The sequence below is a fragment of the Pimephales promelas genome, chromosome 8, assembly GCF_988280905.1.
Source record: "Pimephales promelas chromosome 8, fPimPro1.hap1.1, whole genome shotgun sequence".
Lineage (NCBI taxonomy): Eukaryota > Metazoa > Chordata > Actinopteri > Cypriniformes > Leuciscidae > Pimephales > Pimephales promelas.
Window position 1 is genome coordinate 35,963,486 of NC_142776.1, and position 23,806 is coordinate 35,987,291.

Sequence of the window (23,806 nt, forward strand, 5' to 3'; positions counted from 1 at the left end):
AAAAATAAACACAACACAATGCACTGAAGTGAAAAATATGAACATTATTTAATAACTGATTCTCTGTAATAAACAATTTGAAAATATTTTACAAGGAGTCACAGACACAATATTTTACAAATTTTCTGGTCTTTTTTTGTTGTTGTCTGTACAAAAAAATGGAGCAACGTGGACCCAGAGACGAGGCACTGAGCCCCCAACACACAATCCAATAAACGAACCAAAGAAAAAAACGCTCACCATGATTTCAGACCTCAAGTCATGAGTATTATCAGCAGTATTGTGTTTCTATTTTTTTTAATCGTTAATACATTTTAAAACCTCACTCATGTTAAATTCAGTTTCTCCTTTGTACGTTTTTTTAATATATATTTTTTGTACACATTTGTCACGGAACACCAGACTAAAGACTACGTAATCACATACACACGTCTCGCTGATGGAAACGCGCCTACGATGATGTTGCTTTGAAGGGGGAGGGGCTAGAGGAGGGTCTGAGCTAATGACTCCTCCCAGTGGGTGGGTTATACATCAGGCCCCTCCCCTTGCGCAAGCTGCTTCCTCTTTTAAGCTTCTCTTTTTAAATACTTTTTTTTCTCTTTTTTTTTTGGCAAAAGCAAATCTTTCAGACCACTTAAAAACAAGGACTTTTGTTCCACAGTGTACTTGGAATTGTGACACAAGACCGACACATTCATGATCATTTAATTGCAGGGTCTTGCCAAAATGTGTTTCGCTAATTCAGGCAGTTCAGTGCCCCTGTACATCGACAGTGTTCCAGTTTTAAAACAATTACACACTTTCCCCCCTAAAAATAAAATACAATAATAATAAAAAAAAAAAAAAAAAAACGTCTGGTGAACTTTTGAACCAACTCACCAGAATAAAGAACAAGGCATTTTACCCAACTTTCAGAGCGCTCTTTGCCCTGATATGAAGTAAAATCGTAGACCGTTTCCATAATCAGGCAAAGAAAGAGGTACACGTTAGCCGTTTAACAGGTTTCAACAGTAAAGTACTTTTTAAAGGAATATTTCGCCCAGAAATGAACATTAAGTCATCATTTTACTCACCATCACGCCTTCCAGGAGAGCTAAGGAGTCATTTTCCAATGAATAAAAACTTCTCAGTGATTTGAAATATATTACACAAGGCATGAGGACAACTTTTATGATATTTTTATTGTGCATTTCTGTCCTTTTAGGAGCTTAAAACCCCCGGTTGATATATTTAACTATACTTTTGAATGGCACTTGGAAAACCCTTTAAACGTGAATGGAAAACCTTGAGGGTGAGTAAATGTTTTAATTTTTGGGTGAACTATCCCTTTACTTTTGCATTATCATACCGACGCCTCGGTTTTTGCCACTAAGGTATATGGGACCAAAGGCTTAAACAGTCTTTTTAAAAATCACATATGACCTTTTATTTCATAATTTGTGTTTTTCCATTTATAGGTATCAATGGGGTCTAATATATATATTGATACTGTAGATGGACTCATAAATCCATCCGGATGTGGGTTATAAACAGTCATATGTGATAGTGTGAGGATCAGGATTGCATTCAAGTTCAGATATTAGTGATATGTACAACTCTTAACACAACATTTAGCATATTTACCTCACCAACTAGTTCTGAAGGTGAATGAAAAACAATGTAAAGAATCGTGTCCACGAGCATCAGACATCGCTCACCTCTCAAAAAATGGTGCGTACAAAATACATGGCATCCTGGCAGCTTTTACATGAGATAACGAGAAAATAAGTAATAGTTCACCCAAAATAAATTCTCGTTTACTCACCCTCAAGTCATATATGGATATGTCCTTTCCATACATTTGTTTCCTACAGAAGAATGAGGGTTTAGAACGACACGACGGTGAATAAAAGATGACAGAATTTTAAATTTCGGGTGATCTTTTCTTTTCAAACAGACACAGATAGAGGGGATTTTGAACATGTTAAGTGCTGTCTTTTTAAATTGCACAGGCAAATAAAACAGGCTTTGCCTCAAGACAGACAGATTTGAGACATTCGTTTGACACGGATCATTCCTTCAACACCAACAATGACAATACTCTCGAAATACTTTTTCTCAATTTTTCAGTTATTTCACGTAACAGCAAACATTGATTCTTTTCCTCAACCATCAGCAAACCTTCATACACAGATAAACACTCACTCCCCTCACACACTGGACAAATAAACTACAGCAGGGAAGTATGTGTGAATACATCCTCTGTTATGATGGATTGAGGTTACGTAGAGCAGTCGGTTCAACTCCAAAACCTACTTTACCAAAACTCAAAAGCAACTTAGCAGTATGATCCAACTTTGGCCACGACTATCAGCAAGCGAAAAGCTCTTTCGAAGACAAGCCAAGGGGTCACGTCTTGCCATGGAGCTTTACTCTGGAGGTGGTGGCCACTGAAATGCCAAACGTGCAACTATGAACAAGCGAGGTTCGGATTGAAGTTAAATGCATAAAGTGCTTGTCAAATTTTAGTACATGTAGGCATGGAGCTGAAGGGTATGGCAAACACTGCGGCTCAATAATACTCAAAATGAAAAAGATAAATCGCATTCCCTTATGCCAGTCAGGTTACGTGTTTGGAGGCACTGGCTGTGTTCGGAATAGCATACTATATGCTGTATTCCCACAATGCAATGCACTCAAATTGACCTACCATTTCCAGTGTGATGAATGACTGGAAACAAAATCAACTTTGATTATCTCAACTATATCGCTCTTGACTAGGGTTGGGTACCGAAACTCGGTGCTCTGACGTAAACGGTAGTAACCAGACCGAATAAGAATAAGATTAAGATTCTGACCGAATAAGATTCTTGACCTGGTATCGGTATCGAAACAATAATTTTGGTATCGTGACAACACTAGTGCACACACGCAAGTCTCTCGCTCTCTGCCTCTCCGTAGTGCGTGCACTATACAGCGCTCTGGCTCGCTCGCGCTAGATTCCAGGAGATTTTAATTAATTTGCGGGCATGCGGGAGATTCCCAGAACGTCTGCTGATAGCGAGGGCATTAATGAAGATGCCGAAGACAAAACGCTCCAAGGTTTGTCTGCATTTCACGTGTAAAATTACTCTTCAGAACGATTGTCTGAAGCCCATATAGAATCACGATTCGCGCCGCCTTGACGCTCACGTCATCATGTTATAGCGCGCGCATCATCTGCTCCTCAGATTTCTTTCTTCGGCAGCGAACGCACCAGTAACCGGAGACGTTCTCTTTCATAGGTTTACTCAAAGCTGCGTAGCTAAGACGCAGTGGGAACAAAAGAGAACAAACTCGCCAAGCTAAACGCTGCGTAACTAAAATGACCAGATAACTAACATGACTGGTTGAAGCAGACAAAACAAGGGAACCTGTAGCCATTTCGGTACTAGATTACCCTGGTAGTAATCTCTATTTATCTCCAGTATTATTATATTGTTTGATACAATATTGTTTTATTATTTGATATTATGTATTTTATATTGGTTTATTTATTATTAATATATGCTACGTATTTATATTGTTTAAAGATATAAGTTTATATTGTGTCCAGTTTGCCCCTGTAAATAAAGGGGTATTAGCCTATTTTTTGACAAAGTGTGTGCGGTTTAATTTTCTTAGGCCCCGTCCACACTACTGCGTTTTCGTTTAAAAACGGAAACCTTTTGCTAAATTTGCACCTCCCGCCCAGACTAAAACGGGAAAAACGAAGACCTAAAACGGAGAAGTTTGGAAACGCTGCAGCTCCGTTTTGCGTTTTGAATCTCCGGAGGGCGTTTTAGTGTAGACGGGACAAAACGAAACGCTGACGCAGGGGCTGACGCTTGGCCCCATGATTGGGTGTTATCAGTCATGACGTATCCTTCCCTGATTCGTCAATCACTGTTTACACCGGCACGCACATGCCCAGTTTTGGTGAATGGTCACGTGATCCGTGTTTTCAGTCGTTTTAATGTGGACGGAGATCATTTCTAATACGCAGATAAAACGCTGGTGTGGACGGAGATCGTATTCGTTTTAATTCTCCGATTTTAAACGAAAACGCAGTAGTGTGGACGGGGCCTTAAGTACCGTTTCAAGAACCGTTTAAAAAATACAGAGTAGGTAGTGGTATCGGATAAAACCCAACCGATACCCAACCCTACTCTTGACTTATTTGATCAGTTCATCATTTGAACACAAACTCGGATTAAAAACGCAAAATAACATTTTTTTCTTTACCGGCCATGGCTAAACATGCTCAATATTGAGGTCATGTGACCAGAACATAGCATGTTCACCAGTAAACATTGGTGAGTATTTTTTAAGAGTAGCCTGAAGAATACAGTATGCAGTCCGCTAGTACTCTATTTCGAACACAACCTGTTTGACTAACGTTTTAAGGCCCGTGAAAGACTTTAACTCGTACTGAACTGACTGAGGGTGAAGCTCGATCTCCACCATGGTCACTGCTGTCCACTATAAAGTGCATCAAGGCACAGCTAAAAGAAGGTTGATAGAGGGCCCAAAACAAGGGTTTTTCATCGCATTACTAACATTTCATCATAAACGATAATATCATGACAGATATTAGAAACAAAACTCTATGCAAATACGAAAGAGCAGATTCAAAATGCTGTTTTGGGCCTTATATGTATATATATATCACATGATCACATTGACTAAGATCATGGTAACGACTAAAATCCATCAGTGCAAAAAATGGTGCAAACAAACAGCATGTGTTGTGATCAAATGCAATGTCGACATTCTGAGATTGTGAAAAACTGTACAGGACAGAATTGTACAGACTGCAAACTGACATCATCGCTAAAATACTGCATTTCAATGCATCAAAAATCTCATCTTCACCTACATGTTTTCCATTCAGTGACCGTGTCTGTCATGCTCCAAAAAAATATAGATCAATAAAAGCAGTCCATTTGATTTGTTATTCATATGATAGCTGATCATGACTGCTTTCATGGGACTTTTATTGTACTTTATTTGTCTTTTTGGAGCTGGAAAGTCATGGTCACTATCGTTCCGATTTTTATATTTCTCATTCGGTGTTTCCACAAAAAAAAAAAACAAGTTTGGAACGACATGAGGGTAAATGAATCAAACAGAAGTGTCATCTTTGAGCGAACAAGTCTTTTAAAAATGAACCCATGCTTTTACATATTAGCTGCAAATATTATATAACTGAGGCATTAATATAGTTTCAAAGTTTCCACAAATAAAAGCCTAACCTAATGGGGTCAGGGTAGTGATGTACATAGAAATAATAAATATATGAAGCCCTTTGTGACTGATGAAGGAATGGTGTGATACTGCTTTTATTTCACTTTCACTTTCTTTTTCTGTGGTTTTCCTACCTCCTAATTTGGCTAGAAAAATTCGACCACGTAACAAGTCTCATTTTGGCAAGAAGTAGATATAGTGCATAAATAAATAAATGATAATTGAATAAATAACATCTATCGTCTTCCCTTTGTCATTAAATACCCTAATATATGGAGGTATGTTTTTAATACTCACATTTTTTTGAGAATCACTTAAAATTCTGCACATACTCGGTTATTTTCTTATTACCGGAAGCAAGACGGCGTCAGAATGTCCTGTAGCCTCGTGACACGGGTTACAGGATGAAGATGAGGATGACCTTTCCCCTTTAGAGGTGGACTCAAACGAAACTCAACCCCGTTTACGGCCACGAAGCCAGGAGGGAACAGTCCGTGTCATTTTCCACCACGTCGTCGTTTCCAAGATGGCCGTCGGTTTCTCATCGCTAGCTTCCTGTTTTCATGAAGACACTTTTAGCTCCTCCAACAAATGCTCTTGATTGGCAGGAGAGGACAAAGTTCTGCAACGGTCACTAAGCAACAACCCGTGAAGCTAAGTGGATGAAGCAGTACGACTGGGCTTCCATATAAGGGCAGAAGGAAGTCCCTTTAAAATACCTATGACTAGAGCAACGGGGAGATAAAGGAGAAATGCGGAATTAAGGAGACGAGAAGGAGGGAGAGAAGGACAGGAGGATGGAGTTAAACATAGGGGTGGGCCAGAACAGACAGGAGGAGGAGCTGGAGGAGGAGTAAAGTGAGGAGGGAGGGGCGGAACGAGTGACCCCGCCCACAGTCTGATGTGTTCTCCTGCAAGAGAGAAACATGTGCTTTGTTTAATACTCTGTTATATGCCAAAATAATATTGGGTTTATGTACAACTGTCAACATGAAATCACATTCGCAAACTGCATTACTTTGGATATATTCCTTCAGAATAACGTTCACTGATGAAACTTACACAATAAGATCAGGAAAATGTTTTAAAGGAAGAAAAAAAGGGTGAATTTTGATTTCATGTTGACTTTAATGTCTATGTCTGGCAGATGTCAGACGATAATTTCCCTCAGTTTGTAAAAAAGAACGGAGAAGTGTCTAATATTGCAAGTGTTCACGTTGTCAAAACTCAAAATATTTAAGATGTTTTAGATAAGCAGAACTGGACGATTTTTATTTTGTACTCAGACATTTTAATTGTTCTTAACTTGAAATATTTGAGTAAGCTAATTCATACATTTAACTTAAAATTATCATGTTGTCTCAACTTAAATATTTTTAGTAATGGAAACTTGGCTAAATCAGTAGTGCTAACCAGCTAATCGGTAACAGAATGCTTTTACATCATAACTGCATAACATAGCAATACAGCAATATGTACTAAAAAAACCTGTTGAATTTATCTGAGGGGTAATAGCACTTATGTATGTTGTCCTACTGTTAGTTTAACTGCTTATATTGTTCTCATTTGTAAGTCGCTTTGGATAAAAGCGTCTGCTAAATGAATAAATGTAAATATAGAACCCTATAAAACTAAAATATCAAACATTAAACACTACTAAATCTCCCACTTAACATTAATCTTGCACAAAAAAATATTATATAACACTTGATTTTAGCATTTATTCTCAAGCATGCTGGAAAATAGAAGTTTCAGTTAAATTTAAGTTTGTCTAAATTAAAAGGAACAAGTTCATAAAACTCAAAACAGTAAAGCAATTCAGATTACTTAAAATGTGTCAGTTTTGTGAACTTAAGAGGAAAAGAAAGTTGTGAGTACTCCTAAAAGTTTAACTAATTTGTTTCATTTAAGTTTGCTCTACTCAAACCAGATGATTAGTTTGAGCATTAGGGTTTACGGAAATGTTACTCATATTTTTGTTAATTATATGCTACTTGGTTATACATTATGGATATTATTCTTGTGAGCAGGAATTACAGAACGTATTATGCCATCCATAGACAGAATGTTTCTTTGGATAAACAAGTGGAAGCATGTGAATGTGTACGCACTGTAACATTGTAGTCGAAACAGCTCGTGGTTCCTTTTCTATACCGGGCTGTTGCCATTGACTCGCATGTGTTTGTTTCTTTGTCTGAGAAAGGGAGGGTGTTAAGGAATGTCTTTTTAACAAACTTACACTACCATTCAAAAGTCTGGGGTTTGTAAGCAAAAAAAATGACATGTGAAATGAAGAAATGTATTAGTTTATTCAGCAAGGACGCATTGAATTGTTTAAAAGTGACAGTTAATATTACAAAATATTTAAATTCCAAATAAATGCTGTTCTTTTGAACTTTCTATTCATCAAAGAATCCTGAATAAAAATGTATCACTGTTTCCACAAAAACATGAACTGTTTTCACCAGCGATAATAATCAGAAATGTTTCATGAGCAGCAAATCATCATATCAGAGTGATTTCTGAAGGATCGTGTGACACTGGACACTCGAGTAATGATGAATAAATGAGATTTTAAAATATATTCATCTAGAAAAGCAGATGTTTATGCTGAAGGATACATTCCGTCTCCACCTGAGACAGTTTCTCTATTTCACAGGAGTTGCAGGACAGTCTTTCAGCCACCACAAACAGCAGGTTGGTGTTGTTTATTCTCTTAGCATGAATTAATCTGTAAAACAGACACATTTTTCAAAAAAACAAGCGTTCATCAGTATATAATCTACAGTGAGAGCATGAAGGGAGTGTGTGTGTGTGACCTGGAGCAGTTGTCACAGTCCTGCAGTATGTTGTAGGAGCTGCTGAGGTTACTGAAGTAAAACTGCGTCTGGACCGTCACACAGCTGGTCTCTCTGTGGTCCATTCCTTCGGCATCGACCTCATCTACATCCACACACACACATCAGATTTGTCTTATTGATTCCCTTAAACAATGACCTTTTAGAAATCAATGTAAACGTCACACACCTGTCATGAACCAACTCTGATAGGTGAATCCATACAGCATCTGCTGCAGCAGTGACCTAAGCACAACACACACACTCCTGTGTTTACAAGCTACTACATCATTGAGATCAGACATTATAATTGACTGCGACGGAAACTCACCAGGCAGCCGCTGACGTCCACCAGGCAACATTTAACACATCAGCAATAGTAGGCTGAGAGGAAACACATGACATTTGATCATCCATCCAAATACAAACTCAATCTTTATCTGTCTATTCATCCATCTATCCTTGTATTCATCCCTCGATCCATCCAATCATTCGGTCATATATATATATATACACACACACACACACTATTACATTATTTATTATTTTTTAAATGTTCAGTTTTTATTTTAATTTTAGTAATTCTGTTGTGTGCTTTGTCAATTTTATTGTTCTATTGATCAATTTTATTGTTACAATAATTATATTTCTATTTAGCTCTATTTTATTTTATTTTTTATTACTTTTAATACTTCAACTCAAGTTATTTGCCAAAATCAACATTTCATTTAAGTTTTTCATCTATTATCTATATTTTCTTTTATTATTACTTTATTTAGTTAGTTATTTTCTAATTTATTTTTTTATATTTCTATTTAGCTCTATTTTATTTATTTTTTTAGTACTTTTAATATTAAACTTAAGTTATTTGCCAAAGTCAACGTTTCATTTAAGTTTTTCATCTAATATCTATATTTTTTATTTTATTATTACTTTATTTCAATTAATGCAAAATATTTAAAAGTTAATTCTGTAGTAATCCTGTTGTGATTTTGTAATTTCTATTAGTTTTTTTAATATTTCAATTTAGATTTATTTTTTTATATACTTTAAGTTTTTCATATAATATATATATATATATATATTTTATTATTTTATTTCTATGAATAAAATGATTTGTAATATGTGCTTTTGTCATTTTTATAAGTTATTGTTTTTTTATATTTCCATTTAGCTTTCAACTTATTTTATTTTAGTTAGTTGCCAAAGCAGCATTTCTCATGTAAGTTTTTTTAAGTTTAAGTTTTTCATCTAATATGTATATTTTACTTTATTTTATTTTCTATTATTACTTTATTTCAGTTTTTAATGGTTCTGATATAATTTAATAATAGTTAACAATAACAACTCTACATTCTGTAATCCAGATTACAAACGTATTGTTTATACAGAATGTACCTTAAAATTTTGCAACAATCCAAATACTCATTTACATGTGCATCCATTCCGAAGAAAACTTTTTAGCAAATATTCAGTCTTTTCCAGTTCGTAAAATGTAAATAAACACACACACAATGGTACCACACATGTGTGCGAGGTGTTTTCAAATTCAAATGTTTACGTGGCAAATATTTAATATTTAAAAGAGCATTTAAAATTGACACCAGCCCGATTTCATTTAATTTAATCGTATTTCATTTAGATTGACTGAGTTGTTCACGTGTCCGACTGAGATTCGGATCAGATTATGAACCGATTATTAGGTTGTATGTAAATGTATAGCCATCGTCTTATCCCAGCCATCCATCCTCTTACCACAAACACTCCTCGCGGGGCGGCCCCTGTGTTGCTGCTGGGCACGGGGTCACACACTGACTGATAGTCGTAGGACTGCTTGCGTCTGTAGAAGGAGTTGTTGTAGAGGCTGTAAAAGAGAATGGGGTCGACTTCGCTGAAGAACATCCCAATCTACAAATAAAAGAGGAAGAGCACAGGGTGAAAAACAGGAGCAAACAGTCTGTTTTCACATCGCTGTCCTGTTGAACTTCCTGACCTTATTCCAGTGGTCTTTCTGATTGGACATGACGAGGAAGCCGCCGTCATCTATCAGATAACAAAGCAAGTCCTGCAAAGAACAAGGACAGCTTCTAGTAAATGCATTACGTACCTGTAATGCGTGGGTTTATGTCAGACATGCACAATCAATCAGTCAATTTAAATGGAAAATGATGGTAATATCACTAGATCAATCAGCCATAACCTTAATGGATACACTCTGAAAAGAAGCTGTGAATGAGGATAGATCGGATCTTTAGCTCTCAGTATTGAGTCTCTTACATCACTGTTGGCTTCACAGTCCATTTCACAGCCACTGGTTGGTCCACACTGTCAGGAAGGAACAACAGTATTTAGCAATAGTACTTGTGTGTGTGTATATTTAAGTGTGTGTGTGCATTTTACCGTTTGAGAGCCTTGCCGGTTGCTGTCTGTGTGGTTGCTTGCCAAGATCTTGAATTTTTCAGTCCAAGCCTCAAGATCAAGCTTTACACCCACAACTGAGATAGCATAAGACAGAAAAAGGCTGAGAAAAAGAAACCCTAAAACCTCTGGTCTACAATTAAAATGTGACCCAAAAATGAGTGGGAGTGTGCACAGGCTGATCACAAGTGAAAACTGAATTCTCTACAGCTGAACCAATGAAATGTGATTTTCAAATTCATGCTGATGCAAACAAAACGATCTTACTTGCGCTCACTGACACGTCCGAAGCGTGTGCACAAAGACGCATAAGACAGCGCGCGATCCCAATATACACAGAATTACAGTATTTCAGGATTTTAAGGTATGGTTTCTAGAATACTTTACTTTGGCAAGATATTTACATCAACTTAATTTAAAGGAGTAGTTCACTTTTAAAAAAACTTTTGCTGATAATTTACTCACCCTCATGTCATCCAAGATGTCCACGTCTTTCTTTCTTCAGTCGAAAAGAAATTAAGGTTTTTAAATTAAGGTCCATATAATGGACTTCATTGGGAACCAAACGGTTCAAGGTCCAAATGAGAGTTTCAGTGCAGCTTCAAAGGTCTTTAAACGACACCAGATGATGAATAAGGGTCTTATAAAGCGAAACGATCGCTCATTTCAAAAATAAATAAAAAACGTTAAGTTTTATAAGCACACATGCTCGCCTTGCTAGACTCTCCTGTTCGAACTCGTTCATCCAAATGAACGAATCTTTTTTACGAGTCATTTCGTTCATGAGTCATTTACGAGTCATTTCCTTCGTTGAATGAACGAAATGACTCGAAAAAAGATTTGTTTTTGATGAACGAGTTTGAACAGGAGAGTCACGAACGCGCATCACAGAATAGAGCAAGGCGTGCATTTGTGCTTATAAAACTTTTTTTTTTTTAAATGAGCGATCGTTTCGCTAGATAAGACCCTTATTCAGCGTCTGGTGTCGTTTAAAGCCCTTTGAAGCTGCACTGAAATTCTCATTTGGACCTTGAACCGTTTGGTTCCCATTGAAGTCCATTATATGGAGAAAAATCCTGGGATGTTTTCATCAAAAACCTTAATTTCTTTTCGACTGAAGAAAGAAAGACATGGACATCTTGGATGACATGGGGGTGAGTAAATTATCAGCAAAATGTGAACTACTCCTTTAACAGAGTTGACTTTACAACGATGTTCAGAGCAGAATATGTCATCCTTCTAAACCCAGCACTTCTCTGTGCTAATCCACCTGTCAGATAACCCTACTGGAACACGATGATCATGCGAACCACAGCATATCCACTGTAGATTCGTAGTAAAAAAAATGTATTGCACTGAGAAAGATCACGTCTTCAAACACAGATGCTGTTTGGACAGTAAATGACAGATATCCAGCCTTACATTGCGTAAAATGAATGATCTTGCCATTGTTTGCACACACAGGCTGTATCATTTGGTTTGTTTTAAAAGGCTTCCATGTGAACCCTATTTTTTATTTTGTCATTTGTTTTATTGTACCTGCAGGTTTGAGGTTTTTGTTTCCTACGGTAATGTCCACTGCTGTGCTAACCAGAATGCCGATGGTGTCGTTCTCTGGATTCAGCATGTCATCATTGCCTGAAAAAACCCCCCAAAAAAGAGCAGCTCTTGAAAACTATTACATAACCAAATTAACAATATATTATATAAATGATACTGTCATTAAAATTCTTATGTGACTGTAAGGACAGTTTAGTCTGATGTGTTTCTATAATAACACACACACACACACACACACTCACCGGTGCGATAGGGGGCTCTGAAGATGTAGCCCTTGTTGTCCAGACTGCGACGGTAATAACTAGCATTAAATGGCTCTGGATCCTCCTCCCAGGTCTCAGCGGCCCTGATGCACGCACACACACACTTTTCCTCAGCAGGTATTTATAATAACACAGTGACAAAGATTAAAAAAAATGAACCTCACTCACTTATTAGGGAAAACCCGAGTGACGCCTCCATCTGTGGCCGCGAAGACTGCCAGAAAGCCATACCTAGAGGAACGCAACACACACATTTACAGTTCCTCTAGCTCTAATGAAGGTGCTTTTGTGCTTGAGATTAGGATGATGCTAAACTAGCATGGTGTGAATCTGCTAATAAATCCAGCGGTTCATTCTGAATATGAACATACGTGTTGAGGTCCTTGGTCTTCCAGACTTTATCTACCAGCTGTCTAATGATGCCCGTGTCCAAGATCAGATTATGCAGCAAGAAATTGTCACCTGCGTGGAATAATGATGATAATATTAGGATATATGAGCTGATATCTTAATACAAGATTGTTCTGAGTTCAAGAATTATTATCTCTGTTGTTCAAAAAAAAAAAAAAAAAAAAAAAATTTCAGTATAAAATATAAGCATTAGATGAAAAACTTACAAAAACCAAAACTGAAAATTAGTTACAACTGAAACTGAAAAAAGTTACAAAACAAAAATTGGGAACTGGAATAGATAAGTACTAAAATAACAAAAACAAAAACAAAAATGAATTAAAGCTATAAATAAAATGTAAAAATGACAGTAAAAAAGCACAGTAACTTAAAAAAAAATTAAAATGAAATCTGATCATATAGAAATGAAAGTTAACCAAAAATAATATTTTTATATTTTTATTTACATACTATTATAGTATTCATTAATATTAATGAATACTATAATAGTATGTAAATAATACTTCTAAAATACAAATAATTATGTGGGGTCCATGACAGTATCCACAAAAAAAAAAAAAACATTAAAAAATGTATGTTAGCAGTATGTTAAACAGATTCTTAGGTGGTTTAAAGTGGTCTCAGCTGGTTTCTTAGCTTGAGCAAGTCAGTTTTCTTGCTAAAACGTGCCCAAAACCCTTCAAAAACCAGCCAGCAGACCTGCTCACACCAGCAAGGCTGGTTTTAGCTGGCGTTTGGTTAACTGAAAGACGGCAAAAGTAGTGCAAGAAGACCAACAGATTCCTCAACAATCCTTTCAAAAGTCGTAAAGTCAGTCAATAAATCACACACTGGTAAGAGGGATGAGACATTTGTAAGATCTGCGACTCACATTGTTTGGAGTCTGGTGTGACCTTCTCCATCAGAGCGATGAAGTTGAGCAGGAACTCTGTGTTGTTGTTAGAAAGCTCCAGTTCTTTGCAGTATTCCCTGAGGAAAACACATGTCATTCTTCACTGACAGGACACACATATCAAAATTAACTTCAAAAACAGTTATATCATAGTATATAATAAATATTTCACATTGCTCACATTCATGTATACATATTAAACACACACAAAACACCAAATACATATATAAAAAAACTAACTATTCTTAACCAGTACTAAACAGAAACATCATTAAAACAAGATAAATTGACCTGAGAAGTAAAACCATTGTATTTTGTCTCGATTCATTGGTAGATTTAAGGATAAACTCTTGCCTAAAATACACTTACAATATGCATTCTCGCAAAATCTCAGTTAACTGTATCTTGTTTCAAGGATGTTTTTACTGGAAAACAGAACATGATTTTTGGAGTGTATATGCAAAGTACAAACACACAGAGAGATGATCATTCATAAACTCATGCACATGAACATCTCTAGATCCATCAGTTGCAAAGTGAACCTTCCCCTTGATACTGATGAAGGAAGTGAGGAGAAGGCCATGCACACAGATACAGAGGAGACGCGCGGGCGGGCGAGAGCTGCAGCGATGAGATGTGGAGAATCTGCTGATCCACGACAATGAGCTCAAACACAGAGATACCCAGAGGAAGATTTACAGCTCAGAGGTTTGGCTTTCATCACATGAGACATTTTTTTTTTCTTAAATTGTCTATAAAATTGTGCATAGCAAAGATGAACGTTTGAGCTCAAATTGCAGTGCACACTAAAATCTCACAGCAGTTTGAGACACTGTTGAGATGTCTCCTGAAATCTAAAGGAGACACATGTGAGATTACTGGGGTCTTTTTCTCAGGTTAAAAATCTGTAAAGGAGGAGATTTAAAGGAACTTTCCAGGTTCATAACAAGTTAAGCTTTATCAACAGCTTTCATTAGGGGCTTGAAGCTGAAAGTTTGTAAAACCAGCAAATATAACATTTATTATAATATATAATGTATACTACTACTACTGACAGTGAAAGTATATTAGGCCAGACATAGTTAGGTGTTGTAATTTTTGGAATTAAATATTAGTGTCATTTTAACTGTAAAATATTGTAAAAACGCTACAAAAAAGTAAGTAAGAACAGTAAGTTCCTATATTATATACAGGGAAAAACTAAAATACATTTCATGTAATAAGATTACATGCAATTTACAGTAAAATACTAAAAAAGGGCAAATCAAATTATAATTTACAGTGAAAAACTGTAAACAAACATTCCCAGAATTCCCTGTGTGACATTTGACATTTGAAAATATTTTGTTAACAATTATGCACATTTGGGTTCCCTTTCAAGGGAACTCGCGCTGCGTGGATTTGACGCTGAGGGAACGCTTCGCGTGATGACGTCTTGAAGCACATGTAAAATCAGTCCAATAGAGAGCCTAAGTCCCTCCCCTTCCGGTCGACCACCATGGGACCTTATTTCGGAAAAATATTGAATGGTAGTCAATGGCGAGAGACAACAAATATTTTGATCTCGTTTGAATTATGCCTTGAATTACACATATGATGTTTGTCAATTTAAAAGATACATTTTAAAGTAAAGAAAGTCGCAGTTTGATGTAAAACCGTTGAGGTATAAGACTGTGAAAATACTTAATTACAAAGACTACAAACCCCAAAGGTGCGCATTTTCTCTCAATGAATGAAGCTAACTTGACTGAGGCTATTGTCTGTCATTGTTTCTATAGTCTTACGTTATAATCGTAACGTTACGCCGTCCTACCTGAGTGTTTTGTACCAGACTGCACACACACGAGCAGCGGATCTCACTCGTTGTTTCGCTTCCCGGGAGATGTAGTTCATAGAGCGATTTTCACATAAAACTAAATGTTACTCTTCTGTTTTATGACAAACTGCGACGTTTTTGACTTTCAGAATTATCTTTTAAATTGACAAACATCATATGTGTAATTGAGGGCACAGTTCAGACGGAATAAAAAGATAAATTGTCTCTCGCCATTGACTACCATTCATATTTTTTCCGAAATAAGGTCCCATGAGCCGGAAGCGGAGGGGTGTGGCGGGACGTAGGAGGCGGGTGACGTCACGAACCAGGAAACTATAAAGTTTTGAGGCTTCCGGTTCGGTACGCATACAAACCAAACGATTCATACAAACGGACCATTTTTCCTGCACACAAAATTTGCGCTGGCGCAGCCACCACAACGTTGCGCAACATCAAATGGCAAGCATAATGAAAGCGGAACGAAACTGCGCTACTCATTAAGTTCTTCACGGATCGTTTATCGGTTCGGACCAGCAACATATCTGTGCAGCGCGAGCTGATCTCGATCAAGCAACACTGTTACTACACCGTGCTAAGAGATCCAATAAAGAAAACATTTGAATTCGCCACTGAAGTAATAACATCACTGCGAGATCTAGTGAGAAGCATTTACATTTCTCTGTTATTAACCGTAGATCTCTATTAGATCAAACAGCGTTGACGTGGAAACCAGGAGAAACATTGAGCCGTGAATGAACTAGTAATACTTTACGTCCACAGACCAGCAACATTCACCACGGATTTAACATAGTAACACTAACTGGAACCAGTTTGGCTGGAATAGTGAAACGCTTTTAAGTACTTCACACATCTTTTTCCAGCACTTCAAAACTCAAAATATTATATAAATAAATGAAGGCAATGCATGTCATGACCAAAACATTATTTGTTCATCCTTCAAAGATGACTCCCATTTATAAACCTGAAACTTTCAAGATGTGGGAAAACTCAAACTTATTTAAAAATATATTTTCTTTAAACAAACAGGAAATTTCTGTGGCATTTCTTTCTTTCCGAAAACGCACCGAACCGTGACTTTAAAACCGAGGTACGTACCGAACCGTGATTCTTGTGTACCGTTACACCCCTACTTTTGGACTGTTGTACATGAGACCCCTGCAGTGGTGGCTCAGGACCAAAGGGTTTTCCCCCGAGGGAATCGCATGATGACGTTATGTGGAAGAAACCTTGGTTCCTGTGTTGGGAGCTTCTTGGCTGGGCAGCGATCCTAAAAGCGCCATTTCTCATGGGACATCAACCACCTGGAGACATTGGCCGTTTCTCTTGCCCTAAAGAACTTCCTCACAAGCCAATCGACGCAACGCAAGTTCCCTTGAAAGGGAACAGAGGTTACAGTGGTAACCGAGGCGTTTATGTTACCTCTTCTGTTGTTTAATGAATGTTTATTGCATTAGGCCGTGTGTCCACCAAACCGTTTTTCAATTGTTTTCAATGGGAGCGCCGCGTTTTTTTAAACGCCATGACCGTGACGAGGCGCTGAGCATTTTTTTCACGCTGAAGCGCCCGGCGTTTTTAGAGAGTTGAAAAATGTTCAACTTTGGATAAAATGCAGCGCTCATCACTGTCACTTTTTACCCAGCCGTCCAATCACAGTGGAGGAGGGGCGGGACTAAACTGCACTGACCAACTGTCATAAACATTCAAACTGCTGCGGATATTCTGTATCATAGCAATGAAACGTCTCAACGAAAAAACGCTGCGTTGCCAAAACGCTCTCAAGCGCCCAAAGCACAGTGTCTTCAGCAGAGCATCTAGCGTTTTCAGCTGCCTAAAAACACTTTGGTGGACACACAGCCTTAATTTAGTGTCATGAGTGTTCCCATGATGGCGTTTTGTGTTTCTGTATACTAGTTTAATTCAGCTTGTGGAAAGGCTACTTGTGATCAACTTCTTCATGAGGCTTACTTGGGTAACACTTTAGAATACGGTTCCTTCGTTACTGAATAACTACACAAGAACTAATGAGTAACACAATATTAACAATCTAGTAACTATTATTAACTAACAAGAAACTCTGATTAACGAACTAGTAAGTAATAGCGCACAGACGAAAGTGTTACTAGATACTTCTGTGGGAATTACTAATTATTTGGATCCGTATTATAAAGTGAAGATCATTGGAACTAACTAGTAATTACTCAAGTGTTACTACATGATCTAGTCATAATTTGTGCAAACGTTTGAGATTTTTGGTGAACTTTAGTATACTTTTAGAAAATGTCTTTAGTAACACTTGAGTCATTACTAGTTAGTTCCAATGATCTTCACTTTATAATACGAATCCAAATAATTAGTAATTCCCACAGAAGTATCTAGTAACACTTTCATCTGTGAGCTATTACTTACTAATTCGTTAATAAGAATTTCTTTTAGTTAATAGCAGTTACTAGATTATTAATAAACTTTTTCAGTAGTTCTCTGGGAAGTATTAAAAAAATAGTAGTTATTGATTACTTAATAGTGAACTACCACTTTCGTCTGTGCGCTATTACTTACTAGTTCGTTAATCAGAGTTTCTTGTTAGTTAATAATAGTTACTAGATTGTTAATATTGTGTTACTCATTAGTTCGTGTGTAGTTATTCAGTAACGAAGGAACCGTATTCTAAAGTGTTACCACCACTTGCATTTTTATGGTGGTTGTCAGTATTTGTTACGGTATTTGGAGTTACCGGTTTAAATTGAAATGTTACAATATTATACTATAACATTTCCAGGTTGTTCTGTAAATATGTTTACATTTTTACTGTATTTTTTACAGAATTATTCTGGCAACCACAGCTGCCAGGATTTTTTTTTTGTAAAAACAACGGGATTTTTACAGTGTATTTTACAACTACCAGTTAACTCTTTCCCCGCCATTGACGGAATTCTCCGTGTTTATATTCTCATGTTTTTGTTCAGAATGTTGCTTTTTTAAATGAAACGCCCATTCAAGTGTTGATGAAAAAAAAGAATGGATAAAGCTAGAATAAAACGCTCTATTTGGTTGTTTAAAAGCAGAGGCTGTGTTCTTTCTTTTGATATATTGCATATTCAGATATTCATGCAACAAAATTTTCTGGGGGCCATGATTTTTTTTAAAAATGATAAAAAATGCTGGCTTTTCTTTTACGCTGGTGGGGAAAGAGTAAAGTATTTTAAATAGAGCATACTTCACCTGCAGAAAATGCATTGATTAAACATCCCTAGAAGAAATAAGATATGCGGTTTATACAAGCTTTAATTTACTGGCTCCAATAGAATTCAACTTTAAGTGAAATACTGTACGCATAACTAGTGCTTTTCTGTAAAATCAAAAAAAAATAATAATAATTTAAAGGTTGTTGATTAAATGTTAAGGCAATATTGAATTATTATTTTTTCTTTAGGAGTGTACTTGTAATGAACCCAGAACAGTAAAAATTCTCCATTTGTTGGTTCAGCTGTCTAATTGACACATTAAAGAGATCTTTTTGTCTTTCCTACGGGTGACGGCGAGGAGTCTCGACAGACAGAACAACAAATAAACACATTCACTTGGGTTAAAATGGAAAGACACGTTACGCACAGCAAACACAGAGACTACAGTCACTACGGTATGTTGAAAAGGAAGTTAGGGATGGACGTATGCACGAAAAAACAGGAACGTGGCTTCAAGAAGTCACACAAAGCTACCTGGGGGCAATGAACACATGTCCCTCTGACTCAAAAGTGTTTGGCAGGAGAGACTCAAAATCTGCAACAGAAACGGGCAAGATTATCCAGGGGGAAGCGGAGGGTGGAGAACACAGGGAGGCTTCTGAGAAACAAATGAACATCAGCTGCTCTTCAAAAGGTGCAGGAACGCAGTGGGGACGTTACCATACGCAACACTGAGGATTCATGGGGGAATACCAGCGTTAGCCACTATGGTGCCTTTAATGGAGTCCCATTGGCCAAAATATTGGGAAAAATTGGGAAAGCAGACAGTTTGAATATTTTGATTGGAATTTTTGTTCAAATTTCGTTCTTTCGCAAGTCGGAGAACTGGCTTGACTCCCGGGATACACATTGAGACGAAGCGAGTTCTCCGACGTCGTTTTCATAAACACTGTGGGCTGTGCCACTTTCTTTTTCAACAGGCATCAACATGGCCAACCGTTTAGCTGGGAGTGGGTGAGACAGGGGTCCTGATGGAGGTGATCACCCCAGACTGACACCGCGGAGCCGCTCCAGAGACACAATCGGAGAAAGTGCCCAGCATTGTGAAGGGCAAGAGGAAGGGCAACCCAGTTTAATCTGCTACATGTTATTGAAGCATTTGCATGTCTTCATATTCAACAAATAATGACGTTAAACAAGTAAACAAGCAGGAAATGTCACATTAGTCTGTGAAGAAAGGTATATATCCCAATGAAACCACTGTTGTGCCCAGGTAGTTTTGCCTCCACAATGTCTAGCACTTCCAGGTCAGGGGTTTTGAAGACGTAGCGGCACGTCCACAGTGGCAGTCTGGAGGGTGATAGACGCACAAAGGGGTCAAGCTGATGAAAACACGGGGTGTAAGAGGAGGACGACAAACCAACCGGCCGCTACTAAGACCTCCAGCACCGAGACAACAGGAAAGGACCTAAAGGAGGCCATCTAGCAAATTCATCTGCCTCTTAACTGACCATTATAAAGCATAACAGAAAAACCTAAAAGAATAAAACTGTGGCTAAACGGAAGACAACATCACATGCTCATAAAGGTCTGTATTTAACTATTCATCTGTATGGCAACATTTCTACTCCGTCTTCGAGAAATAGAAATTCAAGATCATTTATTTACCCTCAAACCGATATGAAGAACAACGAGAGGATGTTCAAACTGCTCTATTCTATTCAATGAACGTATATACTGTTATTGTTAACCAATGCTAATTTTTTATTATTATTTTATGCATCTGTTATCTGTTGTCTTATTGAATTCCTTTCAGTGTAAAGCACATTGAATACATATATATATTACAATTGTGCATGAAATGTGCTGATACAGTACACTATATATAAACTTGCCTTGGCTTAAAACTAAAACTAAAATAAATAAAATATAAATATTAAAAACTTAGTTACAAAAAATAGTTGCTTTGGCATTTAAACAGAAATATATAAGTTTGAAGTAATAAATCTAATTCAGAATATTAATAAATACTATAATAGCATATAAATAAAACGAACACTGATCAGCCAATGTCAAACACCAAAAAGCTAAATTTCACCTTTATAAAACAAAAACAAAATCGTATAATGGTTTTAGTGGGGACGAGATCAAAGTTAAAACATGTTTACTGAAAAGTGAAAATAGTAATGATTTTGTTTGGTCCTTCATACAAAGCTTTTATATGATTTCAGAAAGCCTAGAATACAGTGTATAAGTAATAGGACTAAATTATGCTCTTTTGATCTTTTTGAGGTTGACAGGCACTGCACAGTATATATTTTCATTAAAAGAAATAGAGCAGAATAAATATTCTGCACAATATGATATTTTCTGTTCAATGGATGAAAGAAAGCCATATAGTTTTGGAGTTGCATTTTCATTTTTAGGTCCAAAATTTCAGATCAAACAGACAATGATATGCTACACTCAATTACTTCTCAACAAAGGCCACAATAATACCATACTTGTACTACTCTAATTGCTAATTCATAGTGCTTAAGCTTACTTTTGGGATGCTTCCAAACAAATGACTGCATCTATATAACTAAAGTAGCTAGCTGTGACAAACAACAACTGACGATTTCGACAGTAAATGCACCAATTTGAGTAACTTAAGGATGGTAACACTGTCACCGAGGAAGAAAAAAGGGAGGAGGAGACAGGTGGAAGAGAACTTTCCCAAATGTAATGGACACAGGCATCAGAAATACGTTTTGACAGTGAGAGAAAAAATATATTTGATTCTTTTTCAGGATGTCAAGGAGAGACCTTAAACGGCTGTCCGAGCCAAGAGAGAGAGAGAGAGCTTGAGAAGGGAAAAGAGAAAGATGTGGGTGTAGGCCGCAGCAAGAGGGTGGGTGGGTGAGTGAGGGAGAGGAGGAGAGAGAGAGAGAGGAAGAGGAGGGTCTTGAAGGCAATGCGGGCAGGAGGAACAGAGGAGGCAAGCAGGCTGGAAGTCAGCGGGGAGTTTAGGACAAGGGTACGAGGAAGGAAGTAGAGTAAAAAAGGTGGTGGACCAATATGGTGTATACTTGCCCTTGAAGTCTGATCCATCTGAGGAGGAGAGAGCAGAAAAGAAACAGGGGGGACGGGTAAGGGGAGGAGGGGGGTCACAGACAATATTTTATTCAATGACTGTTTGAATAAAAATATTGTTTTTCAAAAGAAGTAAAATCAAGTCAGTCAAAACAGTAATGAGAACAACTGAGAACAGGAAACCAAAATGAATGACAAGCCACAAAGAATAATATGCAACAAGTAAACGGAGACGAGGAGAGAACATCTGAGGACACAAGACCAGAATCAGAGCTAATGAACCTTCACCATACCAATAATATGACAAACATGGAAAAAAGAAATATATAAATAAAGTCACAAAATAAGAATCTCACAATAGCTATGAAGAGAGGAACGCTTTGGAGTAAAAGGAAAGAAAGAAAGCTTAGTTTCAAACCAATGGGTTTGGGCCAAAGGAAAAAACAAAAATAAATACACACACACACACAAAAAAAAAAATAAAGATCAAAGAATGAACTACAGATCAAATGAAGAAAGAAAAAATACCAAAAAACAAATGAAAGAATAAACAAAGTGTATATAGTATAAAAACAAAGTTGAAATCAAACAAATAGAACAAACAAAAGATCAAACAGAAATAGATGAAAGCATGAACACAAGAATTAATAAAAGAACTAAAGATCAAATGAACAAACAAACACGAAAGAACAAATGAAAAGCAAAAAAGGTCTGAAGTAACAGAAGAACGAACGAAAGAAGTGAACGAAAGAATCAATAAAATAAAAAAAGAGCAGAACAAATAAAAGAATTACATGAGAATAAAAGAATGAACTAAAACAAAAACAACATAAGAAAGAAGGAGCTAGAGATGACCTGAGCAAATGAAAAGACTAGATACAGAATCATAAAATAAACAAAGAACAAACGAAAAACAAGGAAAATGAACGAAAGAAAGAAAGGAAAACCAAAGGCGTTTCATCTCCAGTGAGGGACAATGGCCCATCAGGGGGCATTGTGGGATACCTTTTTCTTATTTATTGACCGATTCCAAAGCTGCCGGCAAACAATACAGCACAGTGAGCATCAGAGCAAATCATAAACACGACTGAACATATAAAGCACACAGTGAAAAGCTAAAGCATGCCTCTTTTCACATCTCGCTAACAAAAAAACAAAACAAAACCTGTCCAGACAAAAGATGCTTCAGAATCGTCATTGTGAGAGAGAAGACGAGAGCATTTTTTTAATGTTTTGGCAAACGGAAAAATAATAGCACATGGTCACCATTATTTTCAACTCAGTAAACACAGTAAAACCACAGCTTTCACCTCTCTGGTTTTTAGCGAGGGTTTTTTCTTTTCATCCGTGCAGGGAAAGAAAAATCACCTCGGTACAGAACAGCATGAGGACAGGAGGGAAGAGGGAAGAGGTAGGGTGGGGTTTCACAGAAGAACACGTCCACTCTCGCTCTCCCAGTGCTGAAAGGGACGCCGAGGGCCCGGACCCGACGCTGCTGTGATGTCAGAGGGGGGTTTCTCCGTTGATTGGGCGAGAGGGGGCGAGAGAGGGGGAGCTGGAAGTCTCTTTGGGAAGAAAGAAAGGTGAGCAGGCTATGAGTTAGCCAGCCTCTGGTACTTACACTGGACCTGGAGGATCTGGTCGCTCAGGATGGCCCTGATGTGGTTCTCACTGTAGGACGGCAGAACTAAACCCAGACTGCAGAGGAGCAAAGAGAGGAAGTTCAAAACCATCTGCATATGATCATATCAGGCACTTTCAAAGACACTAAAGCAGCATTCAACCAATCAATCTCCATCCATCCATCCATCCATCCATCCATGCACCCACCAATCAACCCACCCACCCATCAATCAATCAATCAATCAATCAATCAATCAATCAATCAATCAATCAATCAAATCAATCAATCAATCCATCCACGCAAGCCATCCATCCATCAATCCATCCGGCCATCCATCCATCAATCCATTCATCCACCCACCCACCCAACCACCCATCCATCCAACCACCCATCCATCCATCCAAACTATCCATCCATCCATGCACCCACCCATCCTTCCATCCACCCAACCATCCATCCATCC

The 23,806-nt window shown here is 37.4% G+C and overlaps 1 protein-coding gene across 2 annotated transcripts in view; it reads right to left on the minus strand.

The window, feature by feature from the left end:
• Positions 1-24: 24 nt before the first annotated feature.
• Positions 25-23,806, minus strand: part of cacna2d2a (calcium voltage-gated channel auxiliary subunit alpha2delta 2a) — a 228,055-nt gene continuing 204,273 nt past the window's right edge. Inside the window, exons 22-39 of one of the 2 annotated variants that reach the window (XM_039692869.2) lie at positions 23,341-23,417; positions 21,720-21,737; positions 19,179-19,239; positions 13,605-13,702; positions 12,694-12,784; positions 12,491-12,553; positions 12,302-12,405; positions 12,039-12,137; positions 10,482-10,576; positions 10,359-10,406; positions 10,075-10,146; positions 9,837-9,989; positions 8,413-8,465; positions 8,272-8,327; positions 8,064-8,187; positions 7,866-7,975; positions 7,356-7,438; positions 25-6,155 (exon numbers count right to left, since the gene is read on the minus strand). In XM_039692869.2, coding sequence (XP_039548803.2) covers positions 6,048-6,155; positions 7,356-7,438; positions 7,866-7,975; positions 8,064-8,187; positions 8,272-8,327; positions 8,413-8,465; positions 9,837-9,989; positions 10,075-10,146; positions 10,359-10,406; positions 10,482-10,576; positions 12,039-12,137; positions 12,302-12,405; positions 12,491-12,553; positions 12,694-12,784; positions 13,605-13,702; positions 19,179-19,239; positions 21,720-21,737; positions 23,341-23,417 — 1,513 coding nt within the window. In that variant the 3' untranslated portion in view covers positions 25-6,047. The remainder of the gene's footprint in view (positions 6,156-7,355; positions 7,439-7,865; positions 7,976-8,063; positions 8,188-8,271; positions 8,328-8,412; positions 8,466-9,836; positions 9,990-10,074; positions 10,147-10,358; positions 10,407-10,481; positions 10,577-12,038; positions 12,138-12,301; positions 12,406-12,490; positions 12,554-12,693; positions 12,785-13,604; positions 13,703-19,178; positions 19,240-21,719; positions 21,738-23,340; positions 23,418-23,806) is intronic. The other variant, XM_039692870.2, reaches the window with a different exon arrangement.